Source organism: Pezoporus wallicus, unplaced genomic scaffold (assembly GCF_028554395.1).
Source record: "Pezoporus wallicus isolate ANWC-B61680 ecotype Strahan unplaced genomic scaffold, APGP_CSIRO_Pwel_v1 contig_12129, whole genome shotgun sequence".
Classification (NCBI taxonomy): Eukaryota; Metazoa; Chordata; class Aves; order Psittaciformes; family Psittacidae; genus Pezoporus; species Pezoporus wallicus.
The window spans coordinates 767,944-787,118 of record NW_026642642.1 but is presented as its reverse complement, the minus strand read 5'-3'; the positions used below and the strand labels follow the sequence as shown (position 1 = coordinate 787,118).

General features: G+C 43.7%; 2 protein-coding genes and 2 long non-coding RNA genes across 5 annotated transcripts in view; 2 read left to right on the top strand and 2 right to left on the bottom strand.

Moving 5' to 3' along the window:
• Positions 1 to 11,140, top strand: part of CCBE1 (collagen and calcium binding EGF domains 1) — a 96,864-nt gene extending 85,724 nt beyond the window's left edge. Inside the window, exons 6-11 of one of the 2 annotated variants that reach the window (XM_057431180.1) lie at positions 886 to 992; positions 6,903 to 7,023; positions 8,910 to 9,049; positions 9,142 to 9,177; positions 9,728 to 9,763; positions 10,885 to 11,140. In XM_057431180.1, the coding sequence (XP_057287163.1) occupies positions 886 to 992; positions 6,903 to 7,023; positions 8,910 to 9,049; positions 9,142 to 9,177; positions 9,728 to 9,763; positions 10,885 to 11,118 (674 nt within the window). In that variant the 3' untranslated portion in view covers positions 11,119 to 11,140. Of the gene's footprint in view, positions 1 to 885; positions 993 to 6,902; positions 7,024 to 8,909; positions 9,050 to 9,141; positions 9,188 to 9,727; positions 9,764 to 10,884 lie in introns of both variants that reach the window. The other variant, XM_057431181.1, reaches the window with a different exon arrangement.
• Positions 2,714 to 6,939, bottom strand: LOC130610954 (uncharacterized). The gene is made up of 2 exons (XR_008975124.1): positions 5,713 to 6,939; positions 2,714 to 3,056 (listed from the first exon to the last, which is right to left on the bottom strand). It is a non-coding gene; the product is annotated as an uncharacterized LOC130610954 (long non-coding RNA).
• A 649-nt stretch (positions 11,141 to 11,789) lies between the features above and the next one.
• On the bottom strand, positions 11,790 to 15,826 carry LOC130610953 (uncharacterized). The gene is made up of 3 exons (XR_008975123.1): positions 15,749 to 15,826; positions 14,894 to 15,024; positions 11,790 to 12,969 (listed from the first exon to the last, which is right to left on the bottom strand). It is a non-coding gene; the product is annotated as an uncharacterized LOC130610953 (long non-coding RNA).
• Positions 15,827 to 16,245: 419 nt separating this feature from the next.
• Positions 16,246 to 17,198, top strand: MRPL17 (mitochondrial ribosomal protein L17). Its single transcript, XM_057431199.1, has 3 exons — positions 16,246 to 16,477; positions 16,557 to 16,625; positions 16,708 to 17,198. The coding sequence occupies exons 1-3, from the start codon at positions 16,304 to 16,306 to the stop codon at positions 16,978 to 16,980; spliced, it is 516 nt and encodes a 171-aa protein (XP_057287182.1). The 5' UTR covers positions 16,246 to 16,303; the 3' UTR covers positions 16,981 to 17,198.
• The last annotated feature ends 1,977 nt before the right edge of the window (positions 17,199 to 19,175 follow it).

Genomic DNA, 19,175 nt, shown 5'->3' with positions numbered 1-19,175 from the left:
AAGATTTGCTGGCTTTAACCAGGAGCACCTGCAGAGTTTTTCCATTACAGGACATGCTCTGAAAGGTTGGTGTTCAAAGGTGTCTAACAACCCTTCCAGGTAACACTGTAGAAGGCCATACATCATACACAGAGCCTCCGTACACTTGATGCTTCTCAACAACTATATGTGAAAGCAAAAAAGCTCACCTAATGTTTCTCTCTAAGTGGACATCTGTTAAAACAATGCTTGTTTGCTTGTGATGCAGAAGTGCTTCACAGTTTATGGCACTGGGAAAAGGGCAAGAAAAACATTTGTGATATCTCTTACAGTTTGAAACATTTAATGGAATCTTGAAAAGATCCCATTCATGCGTAGTATCAACAGGTGTGACCCTTTCTCTTGCATGGATTTAAATCCCTGCCATTAATCTCAATCCCTGTCTCTGCTCAGTCTGATTTCATCACATGGAGGAATAACCTGTGATGATAAAAAGCAGTTTGTGCGAAGTGAATGAAATGACCATATTGTCAGGGATTTTACTGTAATTTATACCATATGAAAATTTGCCCTTTGGGGACCGTAAATCAGTTCAGATCTGTAGGGTTAGCCTACCCTAAACACAAAGATAAAAGAAGTGGTGTGAACTCTTCCAGGTATTAAAAAAAGAAATTCCTGGGGGACTGTTAACTGGAAACAGCTGCTTTAAAAATGAGCTCAGAGCTGTCCCTGCAAGGTTTTCAGGCTTACATAGCAATTCACAGTCAAAGTATTAGTAATAGCAAATTTCTCTCCTCTTTTCACAGTCTGAGGAAATGTAACAACTTTCAAGTTGCTTTTGCAGTCACTGTATGAATTTATTTACTTCGGATCTTTATATTTTCATTGGAAACTGTTTTCTTTCAGCTGGGCTTACTGAGAAATCTGAAAATGTGGCGAAACCGGGGACATGCTGTGCCTCTTGTAAGGAATTTCATCAAATAAAGCAGATGGTTTTACAACTGAAGCAAAAGGTAAGAACACTGATCAGCCATGTCTTTACCAGACCTGCACGTTTTATGGCAACTGAGGTTAAATTTAAGTGTTTGGAGCTGTCACTGCCTGTGGCAGAGACTGTGGCTCTTGTGGCCATAAAGATGATGGCAATATATTTTTAAATCATGTTGGAATGGCGTCTCTTCTTTATGCTTCTGTATTGCTTGTAAGCAGATTGCTAACCAAGCTCATGGAGCTGTGTTACCAAGCTCATGGTAACAGAGTCTGCCAAACTCCCATTCCAGTCTGAGGCCAGGTTTCTTGGCAATCTGTGCTGGCCTCAGCTTTTCATTCATTCTAAATGCACAAGATTTTGGACTTGATCCACCTTTAGTACAAGCAAGTGCAAGACATTCTGCAGATGCCACAACATGGGAGAAAATGATCTTGCATTAATGGGATGCTGATACAGGATTCTTCCCAATTAGGAGGTATATGGCTAAATAAAACCACCACTAAGCTTTGATTCTCTTACAAAGAAAAACCCTCGGCCCTAACCTCTTTCATTTTCACCTTTGTCCTTACAAGTAGACAATAATGCACTTAAAAACTTGTCCTGGCCTTTAACTTTAATTGCTCCTGTAAGTGGCCTCCTTTTGCACTTAATGAGGATTGAATTAACTCAGAGACTCAGAATTTGGAGAGGCAGGTGTAGGTATTCAGGTGTAATTCCTTTTCTGGTAACATCACCTTCAAACATTCAGGCTTTCTTAAATTGAAATGTTCTGCAGGAATATTCTCAACAATTCTTGTTGACAGGCTGTAATTATTTCACCCAGGGTGCTCGTTTAGTTTCATTGTGTCAAAACACAATTTGGTGTTTTCACTTGTTTCATTTAATGTTATTCATTCAATGCAATTTATATTAGGAAGAAAGACGTCTACTTCACTTAAATGAAATATACTGAATTTAGAGATACTCTTTATCTCAAAAATCTCAGAATGTCATGTTTTCCTTCTGGATCAGCAGGGAGAGGAATGTGGAAGTGGCAGAATTTCATGTGCGATGGAGATTCTGATTTTCAAATAGTAGCAGACAGGTTAAAAAAGAATCCTTTCTTTTTAGTGTCTGTTTGTCCAGCTGCAGTCTGTGATGCTGAGCAGGCTCACACTGACCTCTAGGAAGGGATCTGGGTCACGCTGTTGGCCAAGTCTTTTGCTGCGAGAACTGATGGAAACCAATGGCCTGAATCAGTAAAAAGTTTTTTGTGTCCAACTTCCACTGTTAGATGCCTGTTTTCAAATCTCACTCCTGGAAAACTAAGACCATCAATACCTGACACTGTGAGCACTTGTACAGTAGCTGCAGCCAAACTAAGCAGCTCACTCTTGCTTCATAGCCAAGTCCTGTCATGGTCTACAGCTTAAATTTCCCCTAAGTATCTTCCTAGTGGGAATTCATTTATTTGGCATCCTCAGAGGGAGCCCCGGGTTGTGCCTCACACAGACAGGGCTGGAAGAGGTGGTCTCTGATACCCTCAGCATTTTTTATCCCACGGTGAGGAGACCTAACCTCATGCTGCTTCTCTGCCCACAAGGAGATGGACCCTTGTGTTTCACCAGCTGCTTCTCCTGGCCAAGTTCTTCGGGGGAGGATGTCTCTTAATATCTGTGTTTGAAGCTGTTCTGGTTTGCACAGAAAAATTCACTTCTGTCTGCCAGAGACACAGTTTATGGGAATGAGTCTTCAGTTTTGTGGTTAAGGCTTTCAGATTTTATGAACTTTATGCAAAATTATGTTTAGCAGAAGAGCCTGTGAAGGATCCAATCCAGCAAACTCTACAATTGGGAACTGGTGTATGCTTCTGGAAGTGGGAGGTGTGGATTTGTGTCTCCTTCAGAAAGGACAGGGTGAACGCAAGTCCTGCTACCTCTGGTGATGGCACCAATACCTTTTTGGAGGATTGCAACATCCATGAAAGGATACAGGAAAAGGTAGTTCTAGGATCAGGAACAGAAAGTCACTTTGCATGGTTAACCCAGTTGGATGCACTGTTCCTAGATACTAGGGAACTGTGGGCAGTCCTTTGTTGATCTCAGACCTTGCTGGAAGGAAGAAGAATGGAAAGCTGAAAAACTGGGGAAATGTATCTAACATGCTGACACTCAGCCAACAATTTAAAACAACAAAAAAAAAAAACAACCACCAAGTAAGCTGGATCCTATTACAGAGACGTGTTTAATTAGAAAACCATGTTCCAGATCACTTCTGTCAAGCACTGTCAAAGTCACCTAAACCACACATCTCCTAGAAACTACTCAAAACTCCAGATGCAGCATGCAACACAGCATATGGGAGTCTTGGTTTTAATACTCTCTTTCTTTAAAATTTACCCTCACTAATATTTGCATGCACATGGAAAGCAAAAAAAAATATTTTCCAAGGGCCATTAAGATTTGGAGCTGTGGACAGAGAAAGCCAAGGTCACTCTGGAAGATGATCCTGGTTCAGTTAAAAGGTGAAATAGAAATTAGGCCAGTGAGTATAGCCAATCCCAAAGAGGATGTGAGTCAACATCAAAAACACATGGCTTGGCCCCAGTGCATGTAACAACCATTTTCTGGCCAGAAGATATCAAAGAGCAGTGAGCTAGACCAGAGACTGGGTATTTTGGCACTCTCAGTGTATGCCTCGGGTCCATCTGACTCAGTGGGGAAGCATGTGTAGATGCTTTCACAGCAGCTATCTGATCTTTTTTTTAAACTTAGTTATTACAACAGCCTTGATGGCAGGAACAAGTCAATATTTAAGCAACAGAAAAGAACACACTTTCAAATCCTATTCATGATAAATCTTTAAGTTATATTCATGGCAAGGACTAATACTAACTGATGTCTATTTATTAGCTGAGATAGCTATACATCTCCAAAACAGGATCTGGTAGTAAATTTAAGTACAAGCTCTAAAGGGGACATCAATTAAGCTGTCACCCAACTGTGCACACCCTTAAGGAGAAATACTCACTGACGTTAAGGAGAAGCACTCACTGATGACACTGAAAATATTCTCACAAAAACTGCCTGGAAAATCCAGTGCTTTTAGGTAGTCACACTATTTAACTCCTTCTTGGTTTAAGCATGGCAGCATTAGCACTGCAGAGCCCTTGACTAGAGTCACATAGTGAAGGTTTTGCAGCACGATGATCCTTGCAACCATTCCATTCATGTCCAGTCAGGACCCTCCTTTGGACAGGACCTTGCACCAGGAAACAAAACTTTAAAGTGTGCTGACCAGAGCTGTGCAGTTGACCTCCCCATGCTGGTCCCTGGCAAGTATGGCTGTGAGAGCTCCCAGCTACTGAATCTTCCTCTTTAGCCCCAGGCATAAGGTACTGTGACCCATGGAGGAGCCTTTCCAGCGGTCCCACACTTTGTTGTGTGCTACAATGGCTGGGATGTTGGCTGAGAAAGCTGCAGGATCATTAGTAGACAAAGCAGATGTTTTTCCTTGTAAAACCACAGATGACAGTCCAGCCCAAAGCAGTAGGTGTGCTGGATCCCCATTTTTTATGTGAGCAGATTCATAGGAGTAAGCTCATAAGAAACACCCTGTGGGGCTTCTGTGATGTGCTGAATTCATCCAGTCACTGATTTCTGTGGGGGTGGACTGACTCTACCAAATTCTTGTAAGACTTACATCACTTGATTTGTCTTTAGTGCATCTTGTGTTTGAAACAGCAATGTTCTCCAAAACCTGAGTAACAAATGACTGATAAATCTTTGTATTCCTGTCATCGCGTTTTGAATTGCACTCTGAAAAATCAAACTGGTGTTTCGGAAACACCACCATGAACTGTCTTAATATTTCTAACTTTTTAAGTCTTTTTTCCCCTCACTTTTGCTTCCCTCAGAACTGTTCTGTGCATCCAGACACCAAACTACAAGCATCACTGGCTGCCCTTAAAGTGCATACTTAAGTAATAACTTGACAAAAGAAATTTGCCCAGTTATAGGGTGTACTGCAAGTGCATAGCATTTTTTTTTCCTCTGTGTGTTACAAACATTAGGTTTGCACTAAGGCCAGAAGCATGTGCATCAAAAAATTACAGAAGAAAGCATGGATCTTGAGAACAGCCCTGCGCAGGGAATTCCAAAGAGCTGATTAAAAGCATTGACAGGTAGCAGGAGTCATCATGTATTTTATTTAATGAAGCTCTCCCAACAAATATTGCAGAATCCAGCATCACCACTGAACCAAATTCATTCAAGGAGCTACAGAGCTGACCCAGAAGTAGATCTGCCCCGGTATTGCTCAAATAACTCTTTGTTCCATTTGGCAGAGCAAAATTCCCAACTGTACATGCAGTCACCAGCCAGTAATAATCTTCTTTCCTCACTGCAAACCAGCTGCCTGCCTTGTCATCTCCCTTCAGCTGGATCTGGAGAGACAAAACATTTGCAGAATACTTCTAAATATGACAGAATCAAAGAATCACAGAATGGTTTAAGTTGTAAGGGCTCTTAAAGCTCATCCAGTTCCAACCCCCTGCCATGGGCAGGGACACCTTCCACTAGAGCAGGTTGCCCCAAGCCCCGTCCAGCCTGGCCTTGAACACTGCCAGGGATGGGGCAGTCACAGCTTCTCTGGGCAACCTGTGCCAATGCCTCAGCACCCTCATGGGGAAGAACTTGTCCCTCATATCTATCTAAATCTACCGTCATTCAGGTTAAAGCTATTCCCCCTTGTTCTATCCCTACCTCCCTGCCCTTGTTAAAAGTCCCTCTCCAGATTTCTTGTAGCCCCTTTAGGCACTGGAAGCTGCTCTAAGGTGTCCTCAGAGCCTTCTCTTCTCCAGGCTGAACTCCAACTCTCTCAGCCTCTCTCCATAGCAGAGGTGCCCCAGACCTCGGATCATCTTTGTGGCCTCTTCTGGACTTGCTCCAATAGCTGCATGTCTTTCTTATGCTGGCGACCCCAGAGCAACAAACCTGCTGAGGGCGTGCTCAATTCCAATGTCCATGTCACCAACAAAGGTGTTAAACAGTGAGAGACCCAACACCGATCCCTGAGGAATATCACTTGTCACTGGTCTTCACTTGGACATCGAGCTGTTGATTGCAAGTCTTTTGAGTGTGACCATCCAGCTAATTCCTTATGCACTGAGTGTTCCATCCATCATATGCATGTCTTCCCAATCCAGAGAAAGGATGTTGTGTGGGACAGTGTCAAATGCTTTGCACAAGTCCAGGTAGATGACATCAGTCCATCTTCTGTTATTCATCAATGCTGTAAACTCATTGTAGAAAAAAGAGTTTAACTATTAAATATATTCCATCTGGGCAGATTAATATTTCATGGGTAATTAAGGATCTGATGTAAGTGATAATGACATTTTAAACTACAGTGTGCAATTCTCCTGACATTCTCACTTACTTTAGCTTTGTGTTTCTATGCAGAGCAGATCCACACATCTGTCAGGTTAAACAGTAGGCTTACAGGGCCAGATACACAAAGGATTGGGCGCTGTCGCTGAAACCTATGAAAAGTTACAGGCTGTGCAGAAACTGAGAACTCAGCTATCTGAGCTAATGTTGTCCTGAGAAAGAGCAGTAAATGAGCAGAGAAAACTTTAAATAAGGAAAAAGTTTTCCTAAGAACATCCAAGCAGCTATAAGACAAGTTTTTGACAACATGCTGCTGTATGTCTCCTGAATTTCTCCTGCCCTCCATTTGGATTGAATTGCAGTATTTCCACAGTGGCTTGAAAAGCGAACAGCCTTAAACGGTAACATTTTTTTTCTGATTATTTCAGTGAAGGATATGATTAAACGTTTTGTATTTTGCTGGAGAACATAAATATGCTGTTTGTCCACATGAAAGCTTAACCAAGAATGTAATTTATCCAGCTGAACGGTGAAGGGCTTACACTGATTTTTGGTTTTGGCAGGTTGCTTTTCTACCAAATAATGCTGCTGATCTTAGCAAGCAGATCACTGGTGAAAAAGTGCTTGCATCTAATGCATATATCCCTGGCCCCCCAGGCCAGCCTGGCCAACCAGGCCCTCCAGGTAAGATACAGACGAGAGAGACATGAATGTGCAATAGTACTATGAATAAAGGTCATAAGCACATCTTTTAGTGTGATCAGATTTAATGTGTTTCATATTTTGATTGTTATATTTGTGTTTGTGCTAAATTTAAAAACTTTCTGGTCATTATGGCCAGCCTCTGCCAACTGTCGAACATCATCCATTGTGTCTTAGTCTCCATGTGTTTTTTGGCATGCAACCTGTGTTTGTCCTGTATGTGTTAAATTTCTCCCTCTCCCTGGGATATCTCACCTGCTTCAATTGCCATTTCCTGCATATTAAATCTGTCTTAAAACACTCTCCATTTCATTTCAGGAATGCCTATTGCTTTAGCTCACTATCATTAGTAAAACAGAAAATGTGCTTTCAGTTTGTGGGGCTTGGTGCCAGCTCTTCCATTTTAACTCATTTGGTTTTGCAAGGATTCATTTGGTGTTTTCAGGTTGTATTCCAGATTCAAAGGAATCTGAAAAGAAACATAAAACTCTACTCACACCTTCTTTGCTAAGGTATAGCTTGAAAAGTCATAAAAGCAGAGAACTCCTAAAGCTCTGACTTAAGCCAGACACCTTGCAACCAGTGATGCTAACAATTTTGCAAACTCTGTTGAATGCACATCTAATTTTGGGATAGCGATGACTCCAAGGAATTTTAGCACTGTGCTGGCTTTCAGGAGTATTCTCCAGAGGAGTAGCAGATATTCCTTACAAGGTTTTATTTACTTACAATCGAGCTGCGCGCACATACACACACACATTTATTCCCACTTTTGCAGTCTTGCTTTGGTTTTGTGTCTTTATCTCATTTTCTTGAAGGATGAGTATCTTCAGTCTTCAGTATTTCAGAAGTGCGAGGACAATATGGTTAGAGATTCTGTCTCAGACTCTGCACTGTAAGTCCAACGTAGGCCTGACTCTGCAGGTCTTCCATGTGGTTCCCCCATGACTGAGCTCTCCAAGGTGCTGTAGAATGTTCTTTTCCACTTGAAAACCACTCCTGCTCACTTCCTGTCTGCTCTGCTGCCAGCAACAGTGCTGCTGGATCTCTAGGAGTCTGAGGTTCAAAACTGAACTTGATTTTACTCCTTTTGAAAACCCTAACTATATGTATTCTGTCCTGCTGAACCCTTTCTACTCTCTTTCATTTTATATGTGCTTCACATGCCTTCAGTATGAAGAAAAGTGCTTTCCCCTATTAAGCAATTCAGCGAGTGATACTTTAATGGTCTTTATATTGTGCAAATGTTGTTTCAGGTGCCAGATTTCCTTTTTTGCTTTTCATAGTGTTCCTCTTGAGCTAAACATACGTTTTGTGGCTTATGTGCTTCCTGAAAATTAACGTTCTCTGCTGAACCAGCAGAAGCTGAAAAGGATGTAAACCAAAATGGAATAACAGAGACTTTTTTGTCCCTAATACATGGGCTACCATACTGGACAAAAGAAAGATGCAACAGAAGAAGCAACCCACCACTGAAAAGGGCTTGCTTGCTTCTGTGCCAGTCATGCATAGTAGATGTCTTTGATCTAACATTCCTATGAGTTTTATGAGACTTGTTCCTTTCTTCTTTGTGTGAAAATATGGCATTGCTGCTTTTCATTCCCACTCTGTGTCCGTAATCACCTGACAGTCTTGGCTTCCTTGTATATACAAGGTTTAATTGTTTTCTGAACATCTCTTGTAGCTACTGTGACAAGGAGTTATACAGTCTCAGATGATTGCTGTGTTGGCTGTTCTGTTATGGATTTGGGTGTCTTAAGGCAACCAGTTCATTGGGTGGTTCAAAAAATGGTCAGTCCCCACTGCTTGCACTGATCAAGTGTCCTGACGGCTTTTCCTAAGGAGGTAACCTTTGCTGTTGATTGCAGGGGCGCCAGGACCAAAAGGGAGTCAAGGAGTTCCTGGGTCACCTGGACCTCCCGGACAGCCAGGACCCCGCGGATCAATGGGACCTATGGGCCCATCTCCAGACATATCACACATTAAGCAGGGCAGACGGGGCCCCGTGGTCAGTACTCTTATCTCCCATTGTGGATTGCACAATTGGCCTTAGCTGCACAGCTGCTGATGTCCCTGCAAACACTTTCTTTTCTTTTGCAGGGTCCACCAGGAGCCCCAGGGAGAGATGGCAGCAAGGTGAGGAGAGGTACTGTTTTTCATAATGTGGGCACATGTACATGTGAAGTGCAGGTTTGCTAGAGAGACCCTCTGCAAGATTGTAGTCACATCCTTTTACCATCTCATTTCCTTTATTAAGCTGCAAACATCCTGTTATCTCATCCGTTCATGTCTTCCTTCTGCTATTTTGTATTTGCCATTCCTTAAGCCTGGGAAACAGCCCTGCCAGGCTCTGTGTCCAGCAGCTTCCTTTCCTTTCTGTGCTGCTTTTTTACCTTTTACATGAAGAAATGTTGATGCTGTACCCATTTCATTATATTAATTTCTCCTGTTAAAGGGTTTGCTTGTTGCAGTCTAAGAGAAATACTAGAAGTGCCCAACTCTGTTGCCACTAGAATTAGCAGCAATTTCCTTGCCTTCCTCCTTCACTTTCTTTTTCTGAACAAGTGTACAATGATGATTCTAGATCTAGGGACAGTTAAGTAAAGAAACTGGCAGAGGCAAACTGTGATTTTTTTTTTCGTTTCCTTTTGTCACAACAAAGTAATTGAGGTGGTATTGATTACAGGGGGAGCGAGGTGCACCAGGACCAAAAGGGATACCTGTAAGTATTGCTCAGAAGAATTTCCACAACAGAATGATGCTGACTACATACAAGTCAGCCGAAAGGAAAACAAACAAACAAAGAAATCTCATGTAAAAAAAACAGTGAAAGATACTTTACATGCACAGAAAATATTATTGGAAAGAAAGTAATTACCTGTTTTCATCCAAGTGTTTTTGCCTACACACCTCTTCCCTTGCTGGGTGGTCACTGAAGGCAACAAGTACACCTCTGCCCTACAACAGCAGTAGGACATCCTCAGAAGGCAGGAGCGTGAGATCCCATGTAGAGTATAAGTTAGTACAGTTCTGTCACTGCTCTTTATGGGAGTTTGAGCCCTGGAACCTGGAATCCTGCCCCTCATCTCTCTCTAGGCTTTGGGAAGCTATAGGCTTTGAGCAAGACATCAGGAAAAGGATGAATATTTACAATCTTTTTTCAAGTTATATTGTTTAAAAATCTATTTATTACGGTGTTTTCTCAGTCATGGAATGGATTTTTACAGGTGTGTCCAGCAGGATGTCCTCAGTATTAAACAGTGTACTTTACTGTGTGAAGTCATCTAAAAAGAGATGATGATTTTCCAAAATCAGTTAAAACCAGATGGCTACTCTCTGCATTGTAATTGCCAATAATTTTAGTAACTGATGGACAGCAGCAAGGTTACCATATTGAAATTACACTTTTCAAATACTAGCATTCTTAAGAAAATATTTAAAGAGATAATAATTGTTGATTGATAAGTCATTCTAGGTGTGTAATTTCTATCAGTTTAACAAGAAGGAACACAAGAAACCAAGATTTATCTCCTCTGTTCCCATGAGGAGAACCTTCATAATATGTTAAGATAATCTTAGGAGGCAGAGATAGCAAAGGAATTGTTAAGTAACTGAAGGTCTGAGCCTCTTATAAATGTAAATTACTCTGTCTGCAAAAACATTTGCCTTCTTTTGAAAACTGTTGCCTGAACCAACTGATTCAAAACCAGAGCATTAACATTTGGGAATTGATATGAAGCAGTATTATACCGGGTTATCCCTGCAAGAGTAATTATATCAACCTGTTTGAAAACTCTGAGGCCGAAGTGGGTTATTATTTCTGACTGTGCCTTGTGACTGCAGGGCCCACCAGGTTCATTTGATTTCCTGTTGCTGATGATGGCAGACATCAGAAATGACATCGCTGAGCTGCAAGAGCGAGTATTTGGACACAGGACTCATTCATCAACAGAGGAATTTCCATTACCTCAGGAATTTACAAACTATCATGATACAGTAGATTTTGGATCTGGAGAAGACTACAAACCAAGGGCAGAACCCAGAGACTCCAGGATACAGAAGGCAGCCCATCCTTAGCTACGCCTACTGAAAAAATAGAGCCCCTTCAGTATAAAAATGCACTGACAATGTAAAATATATATATATACTTATATATATATTATTTCCCAATTTTCTCTCTGCTTTTCCCCAACCATGCTGCCTGTACTGTAGCTTTCCAGATTCATGGTAGCCTCCTTGTAGTAATTCCATACTGTCAAGCCTGCACTGTGCATTGTACTAGATTGTCAAGAAAAACTTCTTAGTGTATAATACAATTCAGGCATGCTCTAGGATTAACTAGACCACAGCATTTCATCTGCCTACTTTGCATTATATGTCCAAATGACCCAGTACCCAAATTTTGCCAGGGATAGATATGTAGCTGAACACTATCCCTGAATGACACTAATAATGAAAACCTTGGTCCACGATTACTTTATACATGTAAACATATTGCATCACTGAACTCAAGTCTCCACCTACTGTCCCCAGGCTTAGGACAGTGTCTTAGGAGAAGTGGATCCCTGTTTCACAGCATAGGCCACAGGCTAGCTGTAAGTGAGGTATCTTCTTCTATTATGCTCCCGCATGACAGAAAAAGGCAAAAAAAAAAGTGAAACAGTGATACAAGGGCACTACTTCCTGATGGGGAAATTATTTATCTTTGTGTTGCTATTGTTCAAAAAGAGTCAAAAAGATAGACCACTACTTTTCCTTTACCACTCACCTGCTACTGAGTGTGAAGGCCAGTTCCCTTCCTCAATAGATTCATGCTGGAAACATTACACAAAGATGAGCAAGAGAATAGGGGATGTATAAAGCAGGAACACCAATTGTAAGTGAGTCAAGTAGGCTTACTGGCAAGTACAAAACCAATCCCAGCCTTGCAGAAAGAGTCAGAGTGTGACTTCCTGTGGGTGCATGTCTTCCTTGGTGAAATGCTGAAGTCCAGGTGAAACAAGACCAGAGAGAGGCCTCATGTTTGCAAAGAGCTTCCATCTGTTTCCTCCCTCTGCTGTATCAGAGCAACCTAAATTGCATTCACAGAGCTGGAACACAATGTTGCAGTGTATTTGGCTGGGTTGTACAGGGAGTATGAGTAGGAGCAGGAGTGCAAATGACAGAACACTTCAACTGGTACAAGGATGGCTAAGGTGAGGTACTGCACATGGGATTATATTTGTGAAGAGGGATGAGCAAGAGTGCCCTTTTTTTACACTGGAAAATTGGATGCACAAGTTAGATCATACCTCATGGATGATGTATGTTACCATTTCTTTTGGATTATGACAGCTGCTGAGGACTTTGCCATGCTTAGAAGATAAAGGAGTATATTAAGCACAAAACTTCTATGTTGTATCTGTGTAGCTGCTACTTTTACAGTATGTTTAGTGCTGGCTCACGTCCACGTTACAAATGAAAAGCAAAACCTTATTTTGCCATGTTTTTCAGGGCTTGTTCTAACAGAATACATATACATAAAAATACAAGGAGCCCTTTAAAGATAGCCTGTAAAGGTTTGGATTCCCTTCCATACTTCCAGGCCAAAAGACAGTTGGTGTAATCTCTACATCACCAGTACAAGTTATGCTGTATAAACAGCTGGCTAGCTAGATCCTTCCTATCTTTCTTATATTATCTTAAGACAATGTGTTAATTCCTCTGATTGTTTCCCAACTTGTTACTATCACTATGCCACAAGCAAGGGCATTAGCTTTAAGACCCCTAATGTTCTGTATTCCTCTTCACACTATATGTATTTCAATATTTACAAAGCAATGACTAAGTCACTGGGATAGCTTAGCAAAAGTGGTAATGCTCTCATACTGTGGTCTTTGGGCTTCTCCTCTGGGAGGGGTTCTGCCAGCAGCTGCAGATCCAAGCAGTCTTGTGAACCACATAATAAAGACATCAGTAAGGCTTGGGGAAGGAAAAGACAGATGGTCTTATATGCAGCAGGCTGAAAGAAACCTCTAAGACAGCATAAATGGAGGCACTTGTTACTGATTTTCTTAATTTTACAAAGACAAATAGATAAAAGTAACATCATTCATGAATATGCAATTTTAAGTAAATTAAATGTCAAATGTTATATTTGTAACTCCTACAAATAATGTAACTCTTGCATATGTTTACCACCACACCCCACGACCTGCTGGATAAGGCTGATTCCCACTACAGCACTGTCAGCTGCAGGGTTTTTTTACCATCAGATACTGAAAAATGAGTTTGATGAATTGCTTCCTACACACCAACTAAATTCTGTTGACCCCTGATCACAAGAAGATGTGTTCTAAAAAAGGCACTTATTTTAGTTCTAAGCTCTGCTTTTCTAAATATAGAAAAATACCAAATGAGAAGTTCCTACAGTTTGACCATCAATCTCAGGGGTAGGTGACAGTTGCCCTGCTGAGCATAAGTATGGAAGGGAAACTCTAAGACTGGGCCAGGAAAGTAGATAAAATGCTTGCTTCACTATAAGCACAGTGTAAGCAGAAAAAGCTGTCCTACAGACTCTTTAAACATAGAACACGGCACATGTTCATACGCCTTTCTGAATGGGAACCTCAGAAACTTCCCTTTCTGGAGTCTGCATCACTGGTTTTCACAGTCTAGAGCTCAGTTTCCAACAGACATGCCTACTCCATCAAAACAGATGAAGGAAAGTGCCCCTTGGTTTTGTCCTTGTATTTCACCCTCCTCTTTCCAGACTCCCTGCTCCCAAGCTGTTGGCTGAGTCCCAGCAACAAGGAGGAGACATCATGGTAGAGATTAAATCCACCCAAGAAGACATAGGAATTCCTCCAGCAGGGAGAGTCCCTCAGAGGAGAACTGGCTGTGAAGGTTCAGCTTTCTGTTTGCATGCAGCTAATATCTTTGCATAAGCCTCTCCCATTCTATTCCTCACTCACTCTATGATAACTTTCATAACATGTTGTACCAGAAACATTTAATTAAGATTTCTGGATAAAGACACACAGATAGAAAAGTGCCATTTTCTTCAGCGTACCCAAAGCTTCATAAAGCCAGAGCAGGAATCATTTCCAGTCTTAAGTTAGTTACCTGGTAGCCAGGGAAGTCATTATCTTATAAATTATTTATTATTCTGTGGCTCCAAACATAACAAACTCTCCCAAGAATCCAAAATCAGAATGTAGAAACACATATATGCTCACGCCTACATTCATTACTTGGCTCATGCACAACTTTCTTTCATATAAATACTATGTATAATTTTATTAGAAAGAAATACTATTTTGATGTTAAGACATCAAGTTATAAGCAAAAGAATAATAAAAGAGTTTGTTATTTTATTAATATTAGAAATATATTTAATGGAAACATTTGCAAGAGTGTATAGTGATGGGAAAATGCTGACTGTTAATGAGTTTAACAAAATTATAAATCTTGGAAAATGTTTTCTTTCAACACTGTGTCAAATACATGCAGGATTAATCTTTCTTGCAATGTGGGGATACTGACACAGAATTCACAGGCTAAATCAGGAAAATGAGGAAAATTGATTGTACATGGAATTAAGGTAATGCCTGAAGTTATTGGTGGCATCACAGCTTGAGTAACCTTCTTCCTAGAAGTATTTCAGAGTTTATACTCTGAGCCCCAGAGAAGCAACAAAAGATGGGGCTGGGGCCCAAGAATTTGTAAATGTCACTAAAATCCATATGTTTGTTCCTATTACACATTCCAGTAACTATACAGTTCACTTTATTTATATATTAAATACTAAAATCTGTATAAAATGACTGTGATTTTATGCTGTATTCATAATAACAAAGATATTTTTTCTTACCCTGTTGGTAGCTGCTTTTGTTACAATCCCTCAAAACACAGAAATGTTGGCTCGAGGAAACAAATAGAAGAAAATCTCCTTACGCTGCTCTTCAGCATTTTTCTTGGAGCTGAATTACATTGCCAGGAGTACTGAAACAGAGAACCATAGATATATGAATAGCTTGGGTTGGAAAGGACCTTCAAAGTTCACCTAGTCCAACCCCCCAGCAATGAGCAGGAACATCATCAACTGTATCAGGCTGCCCAGAACCACATCCAACCTGGCCTTCAGGGATGGGGCATCCACCACCTGTCTGGGCAACCTGTGCCAGTGTTTTACACCCTCTTTGTAAAGAGTTCCTTCCTCACATCCAGCCTGAATCTCCCCTCTTCTAGTTTAAAACCATCACCCCTTTTCCTGTTGCATACAGGACCTGCTAAAAAGTCTCTCCCCATCTTTCTTACAGGCCCCTTGTAAGAACTGAAAGGCCACAATTACGGTCTCCCTGGAGTCTTCTCCAAGCTGAACAAGCCCAGCTCTCTCAGCCTTTCCTGATAGGAGAGGTGCTCCAGCCCTCTGGTCATTTCTGTGGCCCTTCTCTGGACCCTCTCCCAACACATCCATGTCTTTCCTGTACCGAGGACTGCAGAGCTGGACACAGGTGGGGTCTCACCAGAGCAGAGGGGCAGAACCGCCTCCCGTGACCTGCTGGCCATTCTGCTTTGGTGCAGCTGAAAATACAGTTGGCCTTCTGGGCTGCAAGCGCACGTTGCCCCCTCATACCAAATCTTTCGTTCACCAGTACTCCAAGTCCTTATGCACAGGGCTCTCAATCCCATTGCTCCCCAGCCTGTATCCATGCTGGGGGTTTACCTTTTGCACTTGCTGAACCTCAGGTGGACATGAGCTCTTGCAGAACAGGGCTAGTTTGTGTAAATACGACAGACACACACCTCCACAATTATGTGGCAGCTCCTGCACCCTAGGAGGGCTTCTTGAGGTGAGATCCAGCCTTACCCCATGCTGCCGGTATACACAGCTCCTGCGCAGCATGGGGATGCGATACAGGGGTCTGAAGCACCACCGGTACTGGGGTGAAGGAGGGAATAAGACAAAGACCCCATGAAGACAGTGTTCCGCACCCCATCATAGCCGCGGTGCGGGGCACCACGGAGACCGGCTGCCCTCCTTCCTCCTCTCAGAGCCCACCCTGCCCGGCCGCCGGCACGGCCTGGCCGCGGGTCCACCGTGTCGCCTCAGCGACAGCAACACGGCGCCGGCCCTGCCGCCCCGGAACTACAGCTCCCGTCGTGCAGCGCGGCAGGGCGGGGGCTGCCGGGCGCTGCATCCCACGGTGCCCCGCGGCGGAGAGTCGGGCTGGGCCGGGCCGCGCCGCGCCGCGCCGGGCGGGACCGTGAGGGCGGTGGGATGCGTCTGTCGGTGCCGGCCGCCATCTCCCATGGCCGCGTGTTCCGGCACCTGGGGCTGGGCCCGCGGTCGCGCCTCGACCTGCTGCGCAACCTGGTGACGGCGCTGGTGCGGCACGAACGGATCGAAGCGCCCTGGGCGCGGGCCGACGAGATGAGGGGTTACGCCGAGAAGGTGAGCGGAGGGGACGGGACGGGACGGGGCTGGGGGGCGGCCCAGGGACCCTAAGGGCGCTGCCTGTTTTCTCCTGCAGCTTATCGAGTACGCCAAGCTGGGTGACACCAACGAGCGCGCCATGCGCATGGCAGACTTCTGGCTGACGGTAGGTGCCTACCCCCTTCCACTCCACATCCCTCTTCACCCCCTGCAGCCGCGGTGCTGGCGCTGAGTGTGCTGCCCCGCAGGAGAAGGACCTCATCCACAAGCTGTTCAAGGTGCTGGCACCCCGGTTCCAGCCCCACTCCGGCAACTACACCCGCATGCTGCATATTCCCAACCGGGATGGCCTTGACCGTGCCAAAATGGCAGTCATCGAGCTCAAGGGAAACCCGTTGCCACCGCTTATCCGCCAGCGCCGCGACAGTGAGAAGACGCTGCTCAACCAGCTCCTGAAGGGCTACAGGGAGGACATGCAGCAGGCGACAGCCCCACAGGCCTCCGGGGGCACCCCGGTGTAGGCAGCCCCCTCTGCCCCTGGGTGCACAGGGACGGGGCTTGGCATCAGCAACCCATGCACCAACCAGCCTGTTGCTGTCCTGGAGTGTGTGGAGGCATGGTGTCCTCAAGGTTGATTACTACCCTTGAGTTGCCATGGTGGAAGCACAAGGTACTTGCTTCTTCGTGTGGTGTGAATAGTGTTGGCAAAGAGAAGGAAATCAAGCTGGGAGCCCTAATGGCTGATACACTCTCTGTAAATAAACTCTGTTCAAAAGTGGGTTTGCTTCTATTTCGGTTATATTCCTGTGCACATGAGTTGGTAACTTTCTGCAGAAAAACCCTCTAAGAAACTAACACAAAATGCAGCAAACAAAAAAAACCCCACACCACTAAACATGTCGGGTTCCTTCCTTGTTGAGTTTCACAAGACAAGTAAGTGATCCTGTATAGTAAGGTAGCTGTATGGAAAGATAAAAACCGTCAGGACGCTTGTTTTACACAGTACCATTTCTGTTTTAATGAATTCCAGTGAGAAATTAATAGGTGTGTGGTACTGTTGAAGCAGAAGAAAATGGTTAAAACTAGTAGAAGTGATACTCTGACAGACCTCAGTCTTTATGTTTCTAATGACCTTCAAGTTGGCCACCTTGCAATTGTTTGAACAGATGTTCTGTGACTCAAGAAGGTGAGCCAAACTTCTACTGCTGCAGAGCTTCCACATCATTCAAAGTCATAGAATAGTTTGGGTTGGAAGGGACCTTACAGATCACCTGATTCCAGCGCCCCCCTGCCATGGGCAGGGACACCTTCCACTAGAGCAGGTTGCCCTAAGCCCTGTCCAGCCTGGCCTTGAACACTGCAAGGGATGAGGCAGCCACAGCTCTGGGCAACCTGTGCCAGTGCCTCACCACTCTCATGGTAAAGAACTTTTACCTCATATCGAATGTAAATCTGTCAGTTTAAAGCTGTTCCCTCTTGTCCTGTCACTACATACCCTTCTAAAAAGCCCGTTCCAGATTTGTAGACCCCCATTAGGTGCTGGAGGGATGCTTAGACACTTCTCCATGCCGAACAAGCCCAACTCTCTCAGTCTGATTCACAGGAGAGGTGCTTCAGCCCTTGGAGCATTTCTGTGGCCTCCCCTAGACTCGCTCCAACAGTTCCATGTTCGTCTTTTGCAGGGGGCCCCAGGGCTGGACACAGGACTGCAGGTGGGGTCACTTCCTTTGAGCTGCTGGTCATGCTGCTTTTGATGCAGCCGAGGATACGGTTGGTTTCTGAGCTGCTAGCATGCACTGAAGCTGGCTCATGTTGAGCTTCTCATCGTCCAACACCCCCATGTCCTTCTCCCCAAGGGCTGCTCTCAATCCCTTCTTCACCCAGACTGTATTTCTGCTGGGATTGCCCCAATCCAGGTGCAGGACCTTGTACTTGGCCTTGTTGAACTTCATGAGGGTGGTACTGGCCACCTTTCCAGCCTGTCAGGGTCCCTCTGGATGGCATCCGTTCCCTCCAGCATGTCAACTGCACCACACAGCTTGGTGTCATCAGCAAACTAGCTGAGGATGCATTAATTCCACTGTCCATGTTGCAGGCAACATTAAACAGGATCGGTCACAACACCAACCCCAATTCTGTGTTGAGGCTTTAACAAAATACTCAAGAATACCTTATGTATATTTCTTCCTTAAATTGGTTTTTCAGCCTTGTAAGCTGAATCCTACCTAGCACGTTACCAGCTATTGAAAACCCAGAGTACTGACTGTAGCCTCCTGTGTGCTTCATAAGCAGAGGTGCTGCTTGAGCTTTTCATTTCAGCATTTCAAGGCTGCTGCATACCAGGGAGGACAAAGGCAAGTGCTGTTTCATCTGCATAATTTCTCAGAATTCAGATTAGAAGTGTGAATGCTGTTTGATAAACCTACATCTATGTTACCTACCAGTTTATTTCAGATAGTTCAGCAGATTAACTTTTCTGTGGGACTGATGAGCATCTGAGAGATAGGATTTTAACCACTGAATGATCTTCCCTTTATCTGCCTGCTTTCTTAGAGGAGGAGAGGCAATAATTGCGAAACTGTTTTGGCAGAAAACTCAATGAATGATGAAGATATGTCAAAGGAGGAAGATGGCTGTGGCCCTCTAGTACTAGCTGAAAATACAGTGTTAAGCTCATGTTACCGTTTTCCAAACCATCCCTTTTGATCAAAGGACC

Coding starts and splice junctions, on each gene's coding strand:
- MRPL17 (XM_057431199.1), top strand. CDS start 16,304: ATGCGTCTGTCGGTGCCGGCCGCCATCTCCCATGGCCGCGTGTTCCGG. Junction 16,478..16,556: donor TGAGGGGTTACGCCGAGAAG/GTGAGCGGAGGG, acceptor TTTCTCCTGCAG/CTTATCGAGTACGCCAAGCT. Junction 16,626..16,707: donor TGGCAGACTTCTGGCTGACG/GTAGGTGCCTAC, acceptor GCTGCCCCGCAG/GAGAAGGACCTCATCCACAA.